Source organism: Phyllobates terribilis, unplaced genomic scaffold (genome assembly GCF_046119375.1).
Source record: "Phyllobates terribilis strain yellow unplaced genomic scaffold, ASM4611937v1 Scaffold_326__1_contigs__length_2130411, whole genome shotgun sequence".
Lineage (NCBI taxonomy): Eukaryota > Metazoa > Chordata > Amphibia > Anura > Dendrobatidae > Phyllobates > Phyllobates terribilis.
The window spans coordinates 121,322-143,766 of NW_027363086.1; the positions used below are offsets into that span (position 1 = coordinate 121,322).

Consider the following 22,445-nt stretch of genomic DNA (forward strand, 5'->3'; position numbering starts at 1 on the left):
CTTTAGTTTTTAATTAGGAACAGGAGTTAATTGAACTTTTTATATTTTATATATATTTTTTTAAATTTTTGTTGATATTTATTTTTATTTTTTTACTCCCCCTGGTAGACTTGAACCTATGATTGTTTGATTGTTTATACTATATACAGCAATAGCACAGTATTGTGGTATATATTGAAATTTATGTTCTTATTGTGCTGTAGTACCACAATTCTCAGCATGCACTTCTAGAAAAGTATAGGACTACAGGTGTCAGCATGCCCTGTCATCAGAGTCCTTATCATTCTGTAGTACTACAACACCCAGTATATACATCTGGAAAAGTATAGAACTAGCAAGATCCATCCTCAAGTCTTTCATTGTGCTTTGGTCTATAATGAAATTGATGTTCCTCTTGATGGATGGATGGATGGATGGATTCAGTAGTACTACAAAACTCAGCATGTCCATCCATCCATCCAGAGGGACATGAATTTCAATATAGACCACAGCACAATGAAAAACGTGAGGGTGGAGCATGCTAGTTCTATACTTTTCCAGACGTACATACTGGGTGTTGTAGTACTACAGAATCCATGGATGGACGGATGATTAGATAGATCGATGACATCACAATGGCTTAGAACCCCCAGTGACCGGCTGATGATGTCACAATCGGCCCCTGCGTATAACTATGGGCGCCGGCCGGATCCCAGCCACTCACTATTGTGTGTTGTACTCACGATTTCTGTGTTGCAAAATTTGCTATAGAAAGTGATATTTATTTGTTATTATCAGCGCCCTCCGGTGGAAAGAGAGAAAGGTAAGTCTGAACTTCATCTAATGAGTAATGGGAGTCTTTCCCAGGGGGAGACAACCTGTAGATGATTATAGGGGGACATATATAGATTTCCCTATAGAATTATCCCCAATAACAGTATAGACACGTTTTTTGTAAATTGTCATTAACCCTTTCAAAGCACGGCCAATATTTCCTCCACTTTTTTATTTTTCTGATCACATAGTCAGGTGAAAGCTTGTTTTTTTTTTTGTGAGACGAGTTGTTGCTTAGAAGAACAGCATTCATTTTACCTTATATTATACTGAAAAATGGGGAAAAAAATAATAACTATGGTGAAATGGTGAAAAAAAAACAGAAAAACAAAACTGTTTTTTGTGCTTTTTACCACGTTCATTTTGTGGTACGATTGATCTGGAAAGATGATTCAGGGTTCATATTGTTTTATTATTATTATTATTGTTATTACTTACCGTAAGTGGTTACAACAATAGTTTTAGAATTTAAAAAAAAAATTGATTTGTTTCACCATTTTATGGCAAGTTGATGTTTTTATTGACACCATTTTGGGGAACATACACAGTTTGGGTGACTTTTTATTGCATTTTTCGGGGAAGGTGCCGTAATAAAAAAAAAAACAAGGGAAAAAAAGGCCATTCTGGCGTTTTGATTGTTTCTCTTACTTTTATGGATATATTGATGCCAGAGACTGTATTTTGCAGATTAGAAGATGCACCCCAAATTTTGGGGAGGAAAATGGGAAAAAAATGAAATTAATAAAATAGTGCGTCTTATAATCCCCTTTTACGATAGCTTACCCGGGGGTGGTCGAGAGGGCTGCGGTGAAGCGGGATCCCAGGAGGCAGGGTCGCTGCTGCAGAAAGCTTTCAACGGTGGCAGGAGTGGGGCGATGCTGCAGGGCCCGGGCTGGAAGGTGGGGATGCTCAGCACAGTGCGAGACTGCTCCAGGCCACGGGCTTTCAGAAAATATCAAACAAGTCCCCACACTGCCCATCGTTTGCATCGTTTTCACTGCAGTGGACTTTGGGAAAATGGCGCATGTTTAGATTGAGATCTCCGCTCCCAAGATCGAGATCTCGGGAGCCGAGATCTACACATGCTCCGCTGGAGGCGTCCATTTTCCCGAAGTCCACCGCAGTGAAAACGATGGGCAGTGCGGGGGCTCCACTGACATTTTCTGGAAGCCTGGTGCCCGAAGCAGCCTCGCATCGCTGACCACCCCCACCTCCCAGTCTGGGGCCCACAGCATCGCCCCACCACCTTCAACTTCCTGCAGCAGTGACCCTGACTCCTGGGACCCTGCTCCACCGCAGATACCCCCCCAGCCCGGTAAGCTACAATTGGATTATAAATCGCACCCCCATTTTCCCCCCAAATTTGGGAGAACAAAAAGTGAGTCTTATAATCTGAAAAATACATATATATATATATATATATATGCTTGTTTTTTTTCTCTTTATTTTTGAAATCTTTATATTTTATTATTTTTTTTATATTAAAGAAAAACTTTTTTTGCTGAATTTGACCTCATTTTTAGTCCCTCTAGGGGACTTAAACTTATTGTTGTTCGATTGCTTATTACACTATATACTGCACTACCACGGAATTGACTGAGACTAATGCAATATTTTTACCGTCTTGTGTTTTTCTCCAGTGTTTGCAGGGCTCTGTTGAACATGGCATCTCTCTTCAATTCCACCCCAAAAATGCCACTTCTATTAGAAGATGTGGAAAAAGGAAAAGACCAGCAAGATGAGGATGAAAACTGCGAAGAACAGGACCTGCACGCCCGGACTGGAGTCTCCATAGTCCGCTCTTTCATTATTGTAGGCGTTCTAACCTTCATCAATCTGGTCACCTTCATAGCTGCCTTCACTTTCGTAGGTAAGTAGGCGTAAACCGGCTTATGTCGGGGGCAAGGTGTATAAGGCCCAAAACTGCAAAAAAAGAAGAAAATCTTCATGGCCAACGAGAAGGCTCGTTAGCTGCTGTGATGTCTATTCCTGCACTTCTCTAATTACAATAATCATTCGTGTTCTTCTTTTTGTTCTGGCAGGAGCGATTTCTTACCTACAAAGCGCATTTAAAATGGACGACAGCAAATCCGGCCTTATAAGCTTAGGTAAACTTTTAACATAAAATCCTATTCTATAGGTCACTTGTGAGGACGGCTGGAATCTCGTGACATCATAAGGTTCCAATTTTGTAACGTTCACATGATGGCCGCCTTTATAGTTACCAAAAATGCAAACAGTGATGAGGACGGGAGAAGTGTTTTCAGTGCAACAGTTTAAATAATCCTCAAATATAAATAAATATATGTTAAAGAAATCATTTCTATTAACTGTGACCTCTTGTTTTTCCCCTTCTAGTATTCACGATCAGCAGTGTCCTGTTTGGTCAAATCTATGGATACCTGGGTGACCGCTGGAACAGAAAATACATCATGTGTGCAGGGATGTCCTTCTGGTCGGCCATCATTCTCTGCAAGTCCTACGTTCCCAATGAGGTAACTGATCTAATTGGTAGAAGCATAAAGACTTAAGGCTCATGCAGACGTCTGTGGATCTCGGTGCCATCATGGACAATAATGCACGGACTGGCCGCGGTTCTTCCGACCCGAGCATCGCTATCACGCTGTCAGAGATCGGACCGGGATCCACCGACGTCTGCATGAGCCCTAAAGCCTCTCACTTGTTTGTATGTAGATCAGTATTTTGCATTAGTATTTGCAAGACAAAAGTGAGAGCGGGTCCAAAATTAGGAAAAGTTTATAATTTTTCCATTACCGTATTTCTTTAGGTGTCTTAGAAAACTTTCATAAATGGTCACTGAATATTTTTTTGTGTTTTCACAGTATTTTACAGTTTTTCTCCTAATTAATGGACTGTCTGGAGCTGCAGAGGCAAGTTTTAAAATAACTGCCCCCTCCATCATTGCCGACGTCTTCGTGGGAGATCGGCGCAGCCGCGCGCTTAACTTGTATTACTTAGCAGCACCCTTTGGCTGGTGAGTGTAGATCTATTTATTGTTTTAAGGAGGGAATCATAGCCAAACTGTCTAAGAGTAAGTCCGACAAGGCGGATTTGCTGTGGACTTTTTTCGGTACGGATTTTGCTCTACAGATGCATGTACAATACATATGGATGGCGTTTCAAAAACCCCTCCGCAAGTAATGATCATGGTGTCGCAACACGTAGGGGGAGGATCAGCAGTGAACCAGCAAACATTTCTGGAATTGCTGCAGATTTCTAGGAAATTGATTCAAGACTCTAAATGGAAATATTTTTTCAGCAATGTCAAGACTTTCCCTAACAGAAAACTGCACTGATTGCTATGGGCAAAAAAGTTTTCTGCTAGACAGTTTGACTTTTAGCACTTATGACAAGAGCTCCTCAAAGAATGTGAAGACTCAGAATGATCTTACACTTTTTATTGTTTTTTTATAAATCATTTAAATGGACATAGGAAATGTTGTAATATATCTTATCAGGAAATATACTTATTTCCCTTCATTAATTCACTGATAAAAATCCATCTTCAGTGACAAGACAGATTGTAGCTTTATGCGGCATGGGGTAACAGTTGCTGCTCATAGAAGTCTATGGAGGGGGTGGAGTAGGAAGGAGGAGCCGGAAAAAGGCACTCAAAAATGTATATGTATATATGTGTGCAGAAATTATGACAACTTTGTTTTTGTTTTTTACAGTGGCCTTGGTTACATCATTGGGTCTAAAGTGACAAGTGCATTTGGTGGCGCCTGGCAATGGGCCTTCCGGGTAAGTAATAGGTCTGAGGGATCTTGTGGACAAACTGTGAATCTTAATTATAATTCCTGAATCGTATTAAAGGGAATCTGGCAGTATGTTTTTCCATTTGATCTGAGAGCAGGGGCCCTGTAGGGGCAGAGCACCTGATTCCAGCGATGTGTCACTTACTGCTCCTTGTAGATGCTTTAAAAAAAAAATCACTGTTTTATTAGCAGGAGATTATGACGAGGGGACTAGTTGTCTCGTGCCATGTAGTCCTCCTGTTCTGTGTAACCCCGACCCCACCACTGATTGGTGGCTTTCTGCCTATGTACAGTGTGCACAGAAAAATCTACCAATCAGTGGTGTAGGCAGGGTATACAGAGCTCAGCATTCAGAGTACTGCTAGATCTGCAGCGAGAAAACTGGGATTTTATCAATACTTCACCAAGCACACCAGCAAGTGACACATCGCTGGAATCGGGGTCTCTGTCCCTGCATTATGCTGCTCTCAGATGCGCAGCAAACACCTCGTCGCAGATCCCCTTTAATGGAACCAGTTCCACAACAGTCTGTGCTCATGTCCTTTTTGTGATGAAACCTCTGTATATGTGATATGTGATGTCTCCTTCTTCATCTACACAGATCATCTCTGCTCTGGGCCTGGTAGGAGTCCTGCTCATGGCTGCATTTGTAAAAGAACCGTCCAGAGGAGCTGCAGAGGAAAAGAACAAACCACTGAGCTTCAAAGGATGGCTTATGGATGCCAACCAACTGCGTAAAAAGTAGGTGTCTTCTGTGCATTGATTTATGTCACTGATCTCCCCCGTGACTTCTGCGTCATTTACAAGTTTTTTACCCTTTTCTCTCTCTGCAGCCGAAGTCTTCTGTTTTCTACTCTTGGGACTATTATGGTAAAATTTGTGGCAGCTGCATTCGGCTTCTGGGCTGTTACTTTCCTGAAGCGTGCCCGGGCTCTCATGCTACAGAAGGCGCCATATCAGACTCAACTATCCAACTATGATGACAGGTACAAGTTTAGCAAACTTTAATTTGACATTCACTGGTGGGAATTTAATTCCCCCTATGACCGTTTTCTCTCTAAAAAAATATATTTATATTTCAAATTATTATTATATCAAATTATTTATATTTCATTTCTTCAAGCTACTTTACTAATCTCTTTACCGCTTTTCTTTGCAGTCTGATTTTCGGAGGACTTACGGTCATCTCTGGCATCCTTGGAGTTGGAACAGGGGCGGAGATAGCCAAGAGATGCAGGAAGTACAACCCTCGTGCTGACCCTATAGTTTGTGCGGTTGGATTGCTGGGCTCCGCCATTTTCCTGCTGTTGGCTATTATTCTTGCAGACATCAGCCTTGTGGCCACTTATGTAAGTACCTGGAGTACAGATTGCTTTCATCCCCTTACTGGGTCTCGGCTATAGGACCGAGCAGTAGAAATCATAGACTATGGCGGGGGCTGTCTATGAATGTACGGAGACTGGGGTGGATGAATGGATTATAAAGACAAAACCTATGGGGGATAGGAAAGCGTGCAAGACACAAATGTTTATATGTATTGTTCTTTACTCTCTGCAGGTGTTTATATTCATCGGGACCATATTTCTGAGCCTGAACTTTTCAGTTTCAACTGATATCCGCCTGGTGAGTGGAGAAAAGCGCTAAACTTATCATAGCTATAATTATATGTATGTAGTCAGTCTCTATGTTCTGTTTTTACCCATCAAATGCCCCATAATCCTGGCTGTGCCCAAGCGTCTGTTGGGTAATTCCCAACTAAAAATAAACCTGGCGCAAGATGATTAAAAACTTCTTTAGTAAAATCTCAGTCCACAACATGTCTGGGCTTCTTATCTATCCTGGCTGATTGTGCATTTAAAGGGGTTGTCCACTACTTTCACATTGATGCCCTACCCGTAGGATATGGCATCAATGTAGGATGGCCGGGGTCCCGCACGCGGCACCCCCGGCGATCAGCAGTTATTGGTATCTGCAGCGGCTGCCACCGGCCGGAGGGGCTTACCTGCGGTGTTTGGCCGTCAAGTTATAGTGGTCACCGCGGTGTACTGCACATCCACCTCCTATTCAATTGACTTGAATAGGTAAGGACTTCCGGCTGGTGGCAGCCGCCGCCGGCACCGATAACTGCTGATCGGAAGGGATGCCGCATGCGGGACCCCGGCCGATCATACATTGATGCCCTATCCATAGTGGACAACTTCTTTAACTTAGGCTTCAAGTATGTTCACTTTGTCCATGTTCTCTTGTCTCGTTGGGTTCAGTGACTCCTTCTGCTCATTCAGAATATTCTCTTGTTTCAGTATGTGGTTTCTCCCACAAGGCGATCAACAGCACAGGCGTTATCGATGGCGGGGTCCCACCTGCTGGGGGAAGCTGGAAGCTCCTATTTCATCGGGCTAGTAAGTAGCTGTTACATATTCTCACATCACTTTAGGGCTACATTCACACATCTGTTTCCATTTGTACATTGTCGCAAAACAGACCATTTTTCTCTTGTGTCATCTGTTTTTTTAAAAAGTGAAGGTGGTAGACTGTCCAAACTTTATTTATCCATTGACTCTTAATAATGGATCAATGAAAAATGGATGAAACACAGATGGAAAACTGAAGTACAAAGTATATCATCCTTTCTCCATCCATTTTTAACAGATTCCTATAGACTAGAAATAGTAACCCCAGTTTTAATTTTTATTTCATAAATCAATAGTACAGTACACATGAAAATAAGAAACGTTGGAATATATCTTTTCAGAGAAATCTGCTTCTTTCTCCTCTCGAACTGATCGTTTATTCTCAAAGTTCTCACTGTATTCAGTGAAGCATTACTGGGATAGGAGATGACAGTTGGTGCTTATAACATTCTATGGAGAGGAAAGAGGGAGGAGCTAGAGGCAGGCTCCCCCCATGTACATAGAATCTGATCAACAGCAATTGTCATCTCCTATCTCAGTAATGTAAAAATCTGTCTTCACTGATTACAGATTTTATCTGTGAATTAAGAATGTTATAAATTAATGGAGGAAAAATAAGCAGATTTATCTGATAAGATCTACCACAAAGTTGCTTATTTTCACGTGTACTGTATTGATTTTATAACGACAGTTACTCTTTACTGGCCAAGTCTGATCCGCAGAACGGATGAGAATAGGACATGCTCTGTCACAGTGGAGTTTTTAAAACTCGCTGTAGCCTATTCATAACATACTTAAAAGGGTTCACCGGGACTATTTGATTTTTTTTACTATGGGCTAACAGGCAAGTCGTTGCTAAATACCTGCCTGTAGTGCCCGGGACCGATCTCTGCCAACACCCGCGATTCAGTGGCCTCCCCTGATATCACGTTGACAGAGCAGCATCTTCTCTTCCGCTCTGTTGACGGGGTGGCAGAACTCCAAAGACAAGATGTCCTGGAGTTACGTCACAGATTATCTGCTGAAGAAGGATGTCACAAGTGTCCTGTTCCCAGACAATGTGTAGTACTGGAGCTGCGGATACTGGAAGCATTGCTGTTCATAGTTTGGAGGAGCCGCTATCTGCAGTGAGGCACCTTCTCTTTCTATGATCACCAGATTTCATTGGTATCCATTGACTGCTGTCAGCATAAACGTGTCCAGTCAATTATGTTTTTTTACTTTCATTAACCATACATAATTATTTATCTCGTCTCATCTTCAGATATCCGACCGCATCAAAAGTTACAATCCAGACTCGGCTCTTTCGAACTTCCGCAGTCTGCAGTACGCCCTCATGGTTTGCCCCTTTGTGCTGGTTTTCGGAGGAGGATTCTTTTTCGCATGCGCCCTCTTTGTTGAAAATGATCGTAAGAAGGCAGAGACAGAGTCTGAAGGTACGTGCAGAAATAAGTTAATTATCCGATCATATCTCTTACAGAATTGGATTAGCATTAGCTCCATAATTAGTAAATGTAATACCCAGCATCTGTATAATACATCCATCCCCATAACAAAGCTCCATAACATAACATTAACAAAGCTGCATAACATAACATTAACAAAGCTGCAATTAACTTATTATTATGACATAAATAGTTTTATCCTAAGGCTATGTGCCCACGATGCAGAAATGCTCAGGATTTTTCCTGAGCGTTTCTGCATCTCCCCTGGCAGAAAAAACGCATGCGGATTGTACATGCGGATTGTACATGCGGATTGTACATGCGTTTTTCTGCCAGGGACATGCGGATGTGAAGCGTTCTTCACATGCATTTCCGCATGCGGGTTGATAAGCGCTTTCCAAGCGATTTTAGCATCACTTGGAAAGTGCTTGACAACTTGGTCACACTATATAAATCCATGCAAACGGCATGGATTTATATAGTGTGACCCCAAAGAATGGTTAAAAATAAAAAAATAAATATATACTTACCTTCCGATGGCCCCGGCAGTCTTGCTTCACTCCGTCCTGGCTGCCGGCAGATCGCGGTACACTGAAGGACCTGCCAACGTCAGCATCGCGTGACCCGTCACATGGCTATGACGTCAGCGCAGGTCCTTCAGTCCACCGCGATCTGCCGGCATGGGAGGACGAGCGCACCGCGGCCCGCCGGAAGGTAAGTATAACATATATTTTTTATTTTATTCTTTTTTTTACAGGTACTATGGCACCTGGGTGTGGATGTCTCCTCTCCTCCACACCCGGGTACCATCCCCACAATGGAACGCATACATCTACATATACAGTGATGCGGAGTCCATGCGGTCTAATGCAAGTCAATGGCGGAGAAAACTCAGCGCTTCCGCAAAATAATTGGTAGTGCTGCTTTTTTTACGCAATGATAATCCGCAGCGGAAATTTCTGCAGCATGTGCACAGCACATACGGATTATCATTGGGGAACATGGCAGACCTTCTACCATGCGTTTTTTAAGCGTTTCTGCAGCGTTCTTGCCGCTGCGGAAACGCTTAAAAAACGCATCGTGGGCACACAGCCTAAGTGTGACCCTACCCTACTGATATGGGGCTGATTATATGACATAAATTGTATTTGAAAAAATCTGCTATGTCTTTTTGGTGGAATCTACTTTTAAGAGAACCTGTCACTCGCCATAAATATACATTTATTTTAACCCGGTATAAATGCTGCTATTCTCCTGAATACGGCATTGTTTGTCTCTTGTTCTCAAATCTCCTTGTTCCTGATAGGTCTCCCTGCTCCCTATATATTTATCCACTATTTTAGCCAACTGGCCGTTGTCATCAAGATGTTTCTCAAAAAGAGAAGTTTTTGAGGGTCACGCCCACTTGGCAAAAATAAATACAAATACTAGATTTACATAAAGGGAAAAGGGGGCAATTTCTCAGGAAATTAGAATCTTGAGGAACAAAGGATGAACAATGCCAGATTCAGGAGAACAACAGGATTTACAACGGGTAAAAAATGGTAAATGTCGGATCATCTCGTTCAATTGTTTTTACTTAACATTTACAAAAAAAATAACATTAAGAAGGAATATAAATTGGGGAGGGGAAAAAGGAGTAATGGGGTAACAATGGGAAGTTACAGGAGAGAAAGTAAAGGCAAGGCTAGTCATTATTATTAGTAATAAACAACTATTATAACTTTGACCATAATATGTGTAAACAATTAGTTTGGTATATATCCGGTATTGTTTGTTTATACAACTATTTTAGTTTTTAAGTTTTGGGTTTAGCCTGAGTAAAAAAAAACTCTTCCACTATGGCATTCATCTAACTAAATATCAGCTACAACATTTTTTCACTAATCGCAAAGTTGAACTTTAATATTGTGCGTTGATGCCTTTCCATTACTTCTAATATTGATGGAGGAATTATTTGCTTCCATTTTGTTGCGATTAAATGTTTAATCACCAAAAAGATATGACAAGAGATATGTTGAAATTTGGGTGGGATTTCTTCTAGACCTTGTGATAATAATATTAATTGTGGTGTAAGTGGAATATTGGGTTTAGAAATTCATAGGAGTAAGTTCAAAGTTTCTTTCCATAATTCCTTTATGGACAACTCCAAAATATGTGTAAAATGTCTCCCGGTTTAGCACAACCTCTCCAGCATAGAGGAGGTTGGGAAGGAAATGCTCTGCGGGGTCTCATTGGAGTAAAGGAGCACCGCAGCATAATGTTATAGTGCGTCTCTTGGAAACACGTAGTGGCACAATATGTCAGGTTTAATGCTTTACTGTACATGTAGATAATCCTTCTGTATCATTTTATATCAAATAATTTAATTTTATTTCATCTTTATAGACTTTGTCCTGAAGGAGGTAATATCTACAGCTCCATAAATTAGAACTTTTTAAAGCTGGACCTGAGGAAAAATGAAAGGTAAGATAAGATGGGAATAGTCAACTTTAACTTTTTTAATTTTTGGTAATGAGAATATATAATTTGAGAATATAATTTGAGTGGGTTTTCAGATCCTATTATTTCAGAGTTAGAATTTTTAGTTTCTTTCCAGGCCAGGTATCTCTTCTTAGAACTATTCAATCCTTTTACAAGAGGAGATAAAATATTAAGTACCAATTTTATTTTTTTAAGGGGATGAGTGATAATACCAGATGGGAAATATATTAGTTATACAACCATATAAATCATCGTATAAAACTGTACACTTGTTAAACTACGTTTTGCTTCTTTTGTTGGAGACAGTGGCTCCAGCTTTGCGGCACGAATCATCACGTTGTACATTCAATGTCCGTTCCGGCTATGACAACTTGCTGGAGGTCCTAGATTCATTGGGGATCTGCAGGGGTTTGTCTGACATCTTTAAGTTCCTGGATGTCTTTTAATGTTTTAGAAATACTTGATCTTTTACTAAAGCTAAAATAGTGGGGAGAAGATCCTTTACAGTAAAAATAGTTCTATTTAGATCTAGCTTTATTAACGCTACATAATCAATAATTTATTTTTTAATTTAAATTTATAGATTTAAAAAATTGCACTCATGTACTTCTTAGATATCCATGAAATGCTTAGTGCCGGCCAATATGAAACATTCTGGGTTTAGGAATCCAGTGGGTGGTCTCAGATCTCACATAGTGATTGTCAGCCCCCTCTATATGAATGGGGGGTACAGTCCTAAACTAAGAATAAGCCAATATCACTTATCTTAAATCTTTTCTCACAAGGCTAGAAATCAGTAACCAGGAGTACATTGCCTGCCGCTTATATATGATATCCAGTTGTTTCATCTTCAGTCATATTTATTATTTCTACAGATCACTATTCCGGAGAGAGGCCTGATTGTGATCCGTCAATGAACAAAGAATCCAGCCGGATGTGACGACTCTTCCACAAGGCGAAAACAAGTCAGAAAAAAGAGACAGATTCCGGGCTCGGTCTCTGTTCTCGCATACGACATTTACTGGACTTTCCGCAGTCAGATGAACTCACGGAATAAAGTGAGGTTCCTGCTGCATCAAGAGGCAGATTCCGGGCTCGGTCTCTGTTCTCACTTCTGGATACGACATTTACTGGACTTTCCGCAGTCAGATGAACTCACGGAATAAAGTGAGCTTCCTGCTGCATAAGGAGACAGATTCCGGGCTCGGTCTCTGTTCTCGTCCTATCATGATTAGTGCCACATTGAAGACTATTGGGCAACACGGTGGCTCAGTGGTTAGCACTGTTGCTTTGCAGCGTTCGGGTCCAAACCCAACCAAAGAGAACAACTGCATGGAGTTTGTATGCTCTCCCCGTGTTCGCGTGGGTTTCCTCCGGGTTCTCCGGTTTCCTCCCACACTCCAAAGACATACTGATAGGAAATTGATAAATAAATAATTAAATATTATTTCAACTATTATTGAAAATTCTTATATTTGACTCCTTGAATGAAGCTAATAGTCAGTGTATGATAACATATCTGAGCCACTGTATGGGTCTTCACAGTGCTTAATAGAGGCAACTGGGGGTCAACCCAACAAATCATAGGAGCCTCAGGTCTGGTCAATGATTCCTCCCCAGGTCCACACATTGCATTCCATGTCCTGAGCTCACGTATGTGATCAGTCCTCCATTATGGTAAATGGAAAATATAGAAACAACCAATCAAAAGTCTAACACCTTACTGCCCTATGACATACTATTACATCATGGGCACATGGGATTAAACATGAACTGTGCTATTTTCATGGTAGTCGTGCTGTGCAGGCTTAGCAGCTGAGCCCGCACTTCAAGGAGAGTTGGCTGCAACTGCCGACTTTGGTGTTAGCACCTATCCCGACAGTTTAACCCTTTAGATGATGCGGTCAATAGCGACCACCGCATCAATATGGTGGACAGAAGGAAGGGGCCCCCTCTGTACCTTCATTATTACCCCCATGTTACAATCACGGTGTATCGATGGTTATCATGGCAAGCTGAGACCTAACAACAGCCTCTGGGTCTATCAGCAATGGAAGCTTGTTGAAAAAAAGAAGGATCGCTTCACTGTACCAAACTTTTAGGGTGCTCTGAAGAAATAGGTAGTATAGATATCAAAAAAGAACTTCGGCACTCCAATATGGATGCAAAAAATTGGTTTTTATTAGCAGAATTCCCCTTAAATGAAAAGCAGGCCAACGTTTCGACCTAACATGGTCTTTCTCAGGGCCTATGCTAAACATCAAAAGAATATATCCCATCAACATTTGTATATAAACAGAAAATAAGGAAAAACAAAATATACACATACATCTACTTATAAATGATGTGGAATAACCCACAAAAGATTGTGAAATAAATTTGTAAGGTACAGTAGAATATGCAAATAGCGTGCGTTTTTTTTAAAAAATGTTTATATATGTATATAAATTCAAGAATAATGATATAGTAGGAGACCTCATGCTGCCACAAGAATATAAAGTATATATATATATATATATATATATATATATACAGTACAGACCAAAAGTTTGGACACACCTTCTCATTTAAAGATTGTTCTGTATTTTCATGACTATGAAAATTGTACATTCACACTGAAGGCATCAAAACTATGAATTAACACATGTGGAATTATATACTTAACAAAAAAGTATGAAACAACTGAAAATATGTCTTATATTCTAGGTTCTTCAAAGTAGCCACCTTTTGCTTTGATGACTGCTTTGCACACTCTTGGCATTCTATTGATGAGCTTCAAGAGGTAGTCACCGGAAATGGTTTTCACTTCACAGGTGTGCCCTGTCAGGTTTAATAAGTGGGATTTCTTGCCTTATAAATGGGGTTGGGACCATCAGTTGTGTTGTGCAGAAGTCAGGTGGATACACAGCTCATAGTCCTACTGAATAGTCCTAAATAATCAGTAACATGAAATATATTCAATTATTATAAAATGACAAACAATCTAGTCACCCATACTGAAAGCCCAGTGAATGACCCACAACTTAAAACTTTAATCAGTAGCATAGAATTATCCGCTAAACCCTGGTTTATTATCCTATCCAATAGACACTGGACAGAGTGAGTTTTATGTAATATAGGTAGAGGGATTTTTGGGGGGGGATATAGGAATTTTTTATTCATATTGTGCTTCATACTCCCTATTAAGTCCTTTCGGAGTGAGGATCTGTAGCGTATGTATCCAGTATAGCTCACGTTTTTTGAGGTTTTGAATCCGGTTGCCCCCCCCCCGTCTATTTGGCGGAATGTGATCAATTACTTGATACCTTAGTTGTGAAATGTTGTGGGACATAGCTAGAAAATGTGCTGGTATAGGTAACATCATGCGTCCACAACGAATTGTTGATTTGTGTTGTGAAATGCGGTCTCGGATATGTTGGGTGGTCTCACCAACATACGCGAGACCGCATGGACACTTAATTAGATACACCACATACGTGGAATCACAAGAGAAATATTCTTTAATAGAATAACGTTTGCCAGAATGAGGATGTGTAAAAGTGTCATCCTTAGTAATATTTGAACACTGTAAACATCCTAGACACGGGAAAGTTCCCCTCCGGGGGGTGGCCAAGGTGCGTTGGATTGGTCCCTTATTTGTGGATCCCATGTCAGCTCTAACCAAATGGTCGCGAATGTTTCGGGATCTTTTATGACATAGTAGGGGGACATCAGTAAATTCCTCTATATCCGGATAAGATTGCTCTAACAGGGACCAATATTTTTTAATGCACTTGAATATCTGTCCCCCAAAGGGGTGATAGGTGTTCACGAAAGTCAGTTGTGAGTTATTATTCCGTCGTGAAGTAGGTTGGGTGACCTGGTTCAAGATATGTGATGGGTAAAGACCATGTTAGGTGGAAACGGACTGCTTTTCATTTATGGGGAATTCTGCTAATAAAAACCAATTTTTTGCATCCATATTGGAGTGCCGAAGTTCTTTTTTGATATCTATACTACCTATTTCTTCAGAGCACCCTAAAAGTTTGATACAGTGAAGCGATCCTTCTTTTTTTCAATTGACTGTTTCTTGGGATTACGCTCCTGTGGCTTCAATGTCGTTCACAACCTTTGCCTTTAATCAGGAAGAAGCAAGTGGAATACTTGCACATGTCACAACTCCCGTTACATTTCTCCACACCCCCACTGAGGAAGTACGCATAAGGGACCTAAAGAAGGAACAAAGGAGGTATACCGCTTTGGATCTACACTGCGTTACTCTCGCAGAATATCACAAAACACAACGAATTCCACGAGGATGAAGAGTCAACCTACGTCCTACTCTATTTATTGATAACTCTGATTATTGCAGTAAGTTCGAGGGGATCCTCAACAAATGCTCAATGGACATTATTGTGTTGACAATTGATTTTCTCCAGAAGGAAATAACCAATCTACATACTAGGATTGCCTCTACTGAGCAACAATTGAGTAATACGATTTCATCTGAAGAATTTACAACACTGAAAAACAAAGTGGACAAAACCATTTCTGATTCTGAATATCGCAACGAACTCCAGATCCAGAAAAAATCTAAATTTCTATGTGACGCTGAAAACTACCTCAATAATCAAGTGTATAGATGGCGCTCTTCAGATCAAGGCAGAAGCAGCAGATCATACAGGCGAGGATACAACTCTTCTCCAGGCCGACACTCCTCTACAGACAGCAAACGAGGTACCTATCAACCAAATTATTTTTTGGATCAACGCAGAAACCGTCCACCAAGAATAAGACGAGGCGGGGGAGGCGATCGACAGACAGACAACGCTCGGATGACAACTCGTTCTCGGGTAGGACTAACATCGTGTATAACATCTTCTCACAATCCTTAGCACCGGCCGAATTAGACCTATTGCAAAAAGGTCTTTCATTTAGCCCTACACCTGCCTTTGATACATTCCAACTGGAGCAAGAACTACAACGCTTTTATAGAACCTTAAGATTGAAAGTCCATTTTTCCTCTGGTAGGGGGCTTACTACTGATCCTCCAGGTGCCTCTCAGAGCAGCCAGAATGATGGAATGTTCTCTTTACATGGCTTGAAACTGCGTATTCCTAGCCATTTCCAACCGCCTTGTACATATTATCATGTAGAGACATATATTGACTTGGTCCAGAAAGACATTAATGAAGTCCTACAAGCCATAAAGAGAGGCGATCTGCATAACAAAAATAACCTCAACCCTGAGGAAAGTATGGCCCTCTCCTCATTGAAAAAAAGGAAAGAACTTATTGTAAAACCAGCTGATAAGGGGGGAGCAATTGTTATTATGGACCGGTCTTATTATATATCAGAGATATACACTCAATTGAATGATACTGAAACGTATCTACCTATAACACGTAACCCCACCACAGAGGTAGCTAATTTAATTAAAAATTTAGTCTCACATCATTCTCAGAGAGGCACAATCGATTCCAAACTGTCAGAATTTTTGGTCAATCCAAACCCAATAATGCCGGTATTTTATACCTTACCCAAAATACACAAGAATCTATGGGCACCACCCGGGAGACCTATTGTAGCCTCTACAGATTCTATTTTGTCACCCTTGGCTATTACATTAGAAAAAATTTTAACACCCCATATTCAGAAGATTACCTCATACCTTAAGGACACTACCCATTTTTTGACATGCATAAGAGAATTAGGACCAATCCCTACTAACAGCATCCTAACAACAATGGATGTCAACAGTCTCTATACTAGTATCAATCACCAGTAGGGCATTTGTGCCACAATAAAATTTGTAAGAGCCCATACTACATTCTCAGCCGATCAGATTGACTTTTGCAGTGATTTATTAACTTTGATCCTCACCAAAAATTTTTTCATGTTTGAAGATCGTTTTTTCTTTCAAAAGAGGGGTACGGCGATGGGCTCCAATGTGGCACCCCCCTATGCCAATATCTTCATGGGGAATTTTGAGATAGATCATGTATATACTCACCCTCTGTTTGAAAAGCATGTGCTATGCTGGAGACGTTTTATTGACGATATTTTCTTTATTTGGACTGGCACAAGACAAAACTTAAAAACTTTTTTTGATGACCTTAACAGCAAACTTACTAATCTGACATTTACCATACACCAAGACCCACATTCCATACGTTTTTTGGACACACGGATTACACTCGTTGACACAGGATATCTAGTCAGTGACTTATACACAAAACCAACAGATAAAAACAGTCTATTGTTGTATTCCAGTTCTCACCCGGGCCATATTAAAAGGTCATTACCAAAATCACAACATAATAGGGTGGATCGAATAGTGTCTACTGCAGATTCTAAAAAAATTAGACATGAGGAGATGAACGACAAATTTCGACAGAGGGGTTACCCATCACATATCTTGAACCAGGTCACCCAACCTACTTCACGACGGAATAATAACTCACGACTGACTTTCGTGAACACCTATCACCCCTTTGGGGGACAGATATTCAAGTGCATTAAAAATATTGGTCCCTGTTACGGCAATCTTATCCGGATATAGAGAAATTTACCGATGTCCCCCTACTATGTCATAAAAGATCCCGAAACATTCGCGACCATTTGGTTAGAGCCGACGTGGGATCTACAAATAAGGGACCAATCCAACGCACCTTGGCCACCCCCCGGAGGGGAACTTTCCCGTGTCTAGGATGTTTACAGTGTTCAAATATTACTAAGGGTGACACTGGAAGTGCATTGAGGTGAAGGGTGCATTGCTGGAAAAGGGAAAAAAAAAAAAACTCTTTAAATATCTTAGTTTGCGAGTGTGAACGAGCTGCGTGAGTCCGGAGCGTAAGTGCGAACGAAAGTAAGTGTGTGACTTGTTTTTCAGTGACTTTGTATTCAGGGAGTTTGGAAGGGAGGACTTTGGACTGAATTGCTGACTGTATTTCATTAATTCTTTACTTTACTTTTTACTTAACATTCTGTATATTGCAATCCCCATTAGGAAATGAGCTCCATTATTGACAATGCTATCCAGTGTACATCTTGCCACATGTATGTATTCCTTGAACAGCAGGTCGAGGTTGCTTACTGCTGCGCGAGATGTGTGCACGTTGTGCGTTTGGAAGCCCAGATACTGGATCTAAATGAGCAGCTGGCAACACTGAGATCCATTGACAACATGGAAAGGAGTCTGCTGCTCACTGAGCAGCAGCTTACTGGGGTAGATGTGGGGGAGGGTGGTAGTCGGGAGCTGCAGGACAGTGAGGTCGCTAGTTGGGTGACAGTTAGAAGGGGTGGTAGAGGGAAGAGTGCCAGGGAGGCTAGTCCTGATCTGGCACACCCCAATAAGTTTGCAAAGTTGGCAGATGAGGGGAGTGATGGTACAGGGGTAGCACTACTGCAGCAAGGCATCTCCGGCTTTCAGGGGACGAGTGTCAGCTCCAGTAAAGAGGGAAATAGGAGAGTAGGGCAGGCTAGGCAGGTGCTGGTAGTGGGGGACTCAATTATTAGAGGAAAAGATAGGGCAATCTGTCACAAAGACAGGGATCGTCGAACAGTGTGCTGCCTACCTGGCGCTCGAGTCCGGCACATCGCTGATCGGGTTGACAGATTACTGGGAGGGGCTGGTGAGGACCCAGCGGTCATGCTGCACATTGGCACAAATGACAAAGTTAGAGGTAGGTGGAAGGTCCTTAAAGATGATTTTAGGGAATTAGGCTGCAAGCTGAAAGCAAGGACCTCCAAGGTGGTATTCTCTGAAATACTACCGGTACCACGTGCCACGCCAGAGAGGCAACGGGAGATTTGGGAGATAAATAAGTGGCTCAAGAACTGGTGTAGGAAAGAGGGATTTGGGTTCCTGGAGAACTGGGCCGACTTCTCAGTTGGCTACAGACTCTATGCTAGGGACCGGCTGCACCTTAATGGGGAGGGTGCAGCTGTGCTGGGGGAGAAAATGGCTAGAAGGTTGGAGGAGTGTTTAAACTAGGGATTGGGGGGGAGGGTATTCATTTTATAGGTGGGGAAGATAGTGCAGATAGTGACCTGGGCACAAATAAAGAAATTGGGGGTGGGGTTAGAACAGTCAATAAAGTAAGATGGAATAGAGGTACAGAGAGATACATAAAATGCATGTACACTAATGCCAGAAGCCTCACCAACAAAATGGAGGAATTAGAATTAATTTTGTTGGAAAATAATTATGACATGGTAGGGATATCTGCGACATGGCTGGACGAGAGCCATGACTGGGCAGTTAATTTACAGGGCTATAGTCTGTTCAGAAATGACCGTACAAACAAGCGAGGGGGGGTGTGTGTTTATATGTAAAATCATCCTTAAAACCTGTCTTGCGGGAGGATATATGTGAATCTAATGAAAATGTAGAGTCCCTGTGGGTGGAGATAAGGGGAGGGGGAAAAAATAATAAATTACTGATAGGGGTTTGTTATAAGTCTCCAAAAATAATGGAAGTAGCGGAGAATATCCTCGTAAAGCAGATAGATGAAGCAGCGACTCAAGGAGAAGTCATTATTATGGGAGACTTCAACTACCCTGAAATACATTGGGGGACAGAAACATGTAGTTCAAGCAAAGGAAATAGGTTTTTGACTACTATGAGAGACAATTACCTTTCACAACTGGTTCAGGACCCAACAAGAAGGGGGGCACTGCTAGACCTAATATTAACCAATAGGCCAGACCGCATATCAAATATATTAGTTGGGGGTCACTTGGGTAATAGTGATCACAAAATAATACGTTTTCATGTAACCTTTAATAAGATGTGTAGTAGCGGGGTTACAAGGACACTAAACTTCAGGAAGGCAAATTTCCAACGGTTAAGAGATCATCTTAGTGCAATAAACTGGGACGATATCCTGAGACATAAAGCTACACAAAGCAAATGGGAGACATTTATTAACATCCTGAATAGGACCTGTGCACAATATATACCCCTTGGGAATAAACATGCTAGAAATAGGAGGAAACCACTATGGCTAAATAGAGCTGTAAGGGGCGCAATAAGTGACAAAAAGAAAGCATTTAGAGAACTAAAGCAAGTAGGTAGTGATGAGGCATTAAATAAATATAGAAAATTAAATAAATTATGTAAAAAACAAATCAAGGCAGCAAAGATTTAGGCAGAGAGAATTATTGCCAGAGAAAGTAAAAATAACCCCAAAATATTCTTTAACTATATAAATAGTAAAAAACTAAAAAATGATAGTGTTGGCCCCCTTAAAAATAGTCTGGGTGAAATGGTGGATGAGGATGAGGAAAAAGCCAATATGCTAAATGATTTTTTTTCAACCGTATTTACACAAGAAAATCGCATGACAGAAAACATGATTAGTGATAACAGAAATTCTCCAGTAAATGTCACTTGCTTAACCCAGCAGGAAGTATGGCGGCATCTAAAAATCACTAAAGTTGACAAATCACCGGGCCCGGATGGGATACACCCGCGAGTACTGCAGGAATTAAGTAACGTCATAGATAGACCATTATTTTTAATCTTTAAAGATTCCATAATAACAGGGTCTGTACCACAGGACTGGCGTATAGCAAATGTGGTGCCAATATTCAAAAAGGGGACAAAAACTGAACTTGGAAATTATAGGCCGGTAAGCTTAACCTCTACTGTGGGTAAAATCCTGGAGGGTTTCCTAAGAGATGCTATAATAGAGTATCTGAAGAAGAATAACCTCATGACCCAATATCAACATGGGTTTACGAGGGACCGTTCCTGTCAAACTAATCTGATCAGTTTTTATGAGGAGGCAAGTTCCGGACTGGACCAAGGAAATGCAGTGGATGTTGTGTATATGGACTTTTCAAAAGCTTTTGATACGGTTCCACACAAAAGGTTGATACACAAAATGAGAACAATGGGGATAGGGGAAAATATATGTATGTGGGTTAAGAATTGGCTCAGTGATAGGAAACAAAGGGTGGCTATTAATGGAAAACACTCAAACCGGGTCTCAGTTAACAGTGGGGTACCACAGGGGTCAGTATTGGGCCCACTTCTTTTTAACATATTTATTAATGACACTAAACTCTGCAGGGTAATCAATACAGAGGAGGACAATTTTATATTACAGGAGGATCTATGTAAACTAGAAGCTTGGGCTGATAAATGGCAAATGAGCTTTAATGGGGATAAATGTAAGGTAATGCACTTGGGCAGAGGAAATAAAATGTATAATTATAAGCTTAATTGTAAAACACATGGCAAAACTGTTACTGAAAAAGACCTGGGTGTATTGGTGGACGACAAGCTCAGTGTAGTGGCCAGTGTCAGGCTGCTTCTGCAAAGGCAAATAAAATAATGGGATGCATTAAAAGAGGCATAGATGCTCATGAGGAGAACATAATTTTACCTCTATACAAGTCATTAGTGCGACCACACTTAGAATACTGTGTACAGTTCTGGTCTCCGGTGTATAAGAAAGACATAGCTGAACTAGAGCGGGGGCAGAGAAGAGCGACCAAGGTTATTAGAGGACTGGGGGTCTGCAATACCAAGACAGGTTATTACACTTGGGGTTATTTACTGTGGAAAAAAGAAGGCTTAGGGGTGATCTTATTACTATGTACAAGTATATGAGGGGACAGTACAAAGAGCTTTCTACTGATCTTTTTACTCTGAGGCCTGAGACGGGGACAAGGGGGCATCTTCTACGTCTAGAGGAAAGAAGGTTTAATCATAATCACAGACGGGGATTCTTTACTGTAAGAGCAGTGAGACTATGGAACTCTCTGCCGCATGATGTTGTAATGAGTGATTCACTGTTAAAATTTAAGAAGGGCATGGATGCCTTTCTTGAAAAGTATAATATTACAGGTTATAAATACTAGATTCCTTGATAGGGCGTTGATCCAGGGAACTAGTCTGATTGTCGTATGGAGTCAGGAAGGATTTTTTTTCCCCAATGTGGAGCTTAGTGTTTACCACATGTTTTTTTTTTGCCTTCCTCTGGATCAACATGTTAGGCTATGGGTTGAACTAGATGGACTTAGTCTTCCTTCAACCTTAAAAACTATGTTACTTTTACACATCCTCATTTTGGCAAACGTTATTCTATTAAAGAATATTTCTCTTGTGATTCCACGTATGTGGTGTATCTAATTAAGTGTCCATGCGGTCTCGCATATGTTGGTGAGACCACCCAACATATCCGAGACCGTATTTCACAACACAAATCGACAATTCGTTGTGGACGCACGATGTTACCTATACCAGCACATTTTCTAGCTATGTCCCACAACATTTCACAACTAAGGTATCAAGTAATTGATCACATTCCGCCAAATAGACAGGGGAGCAACCGGATTCAAAACCTCAAAAAACGTGAGCTATACTGGATACATACGCTACAGATCCTCACTCCGAAAGGACTTAATAGGGAGAATGACGCACAAGATGAATAAAAAATTCCTATATCGCCCCCAAAAATCCCTCTACCTATATGACATAAAACTCACTCTGTCCAGTGTCTATTGGATAGGATAATAAACCA

General features: G+C 41.0%; 1 protein-coding gene across 1 annotated transcript; it reads left to right on the forward strand.

Moving 5' to 3' along the window:
- Window positions 1-2,475: 2,475 nt before the first annotated feature.
- Window positions 2,476-17,473, forward strand: LOC141221649 (protein spinster homolog 1-like). Its single transcript, XM_073666544.1, has 15 exons — window positions 2,476-2,683; window positions 2,856-2,921; window positions 3,172-3,308; window positions 3,657-3,808; window positions 4,509-4,578; window positions 5,194-5,333; window positions 5,426-5,578; window positions 5,752-5,941; window positions 6,150-6,215; window positions 6,893-6,991; window positions 8,268-8,439; window positions 10,837-10,853; window positions 15,199-15,282; window positions 15,351-15,547; window positions 17,185-17,473. The coding sequence occupies exons 1-15, from the start codon at window positions 2,476-2,478 to the stop codon at window positions 17,471-17,473; spliced, it is 2,040 nt and encodes a 679-aa protein (XP_073522645.1).
- Window positions 17,474-22,445: the final 4,972 nt, after the last annotated feature.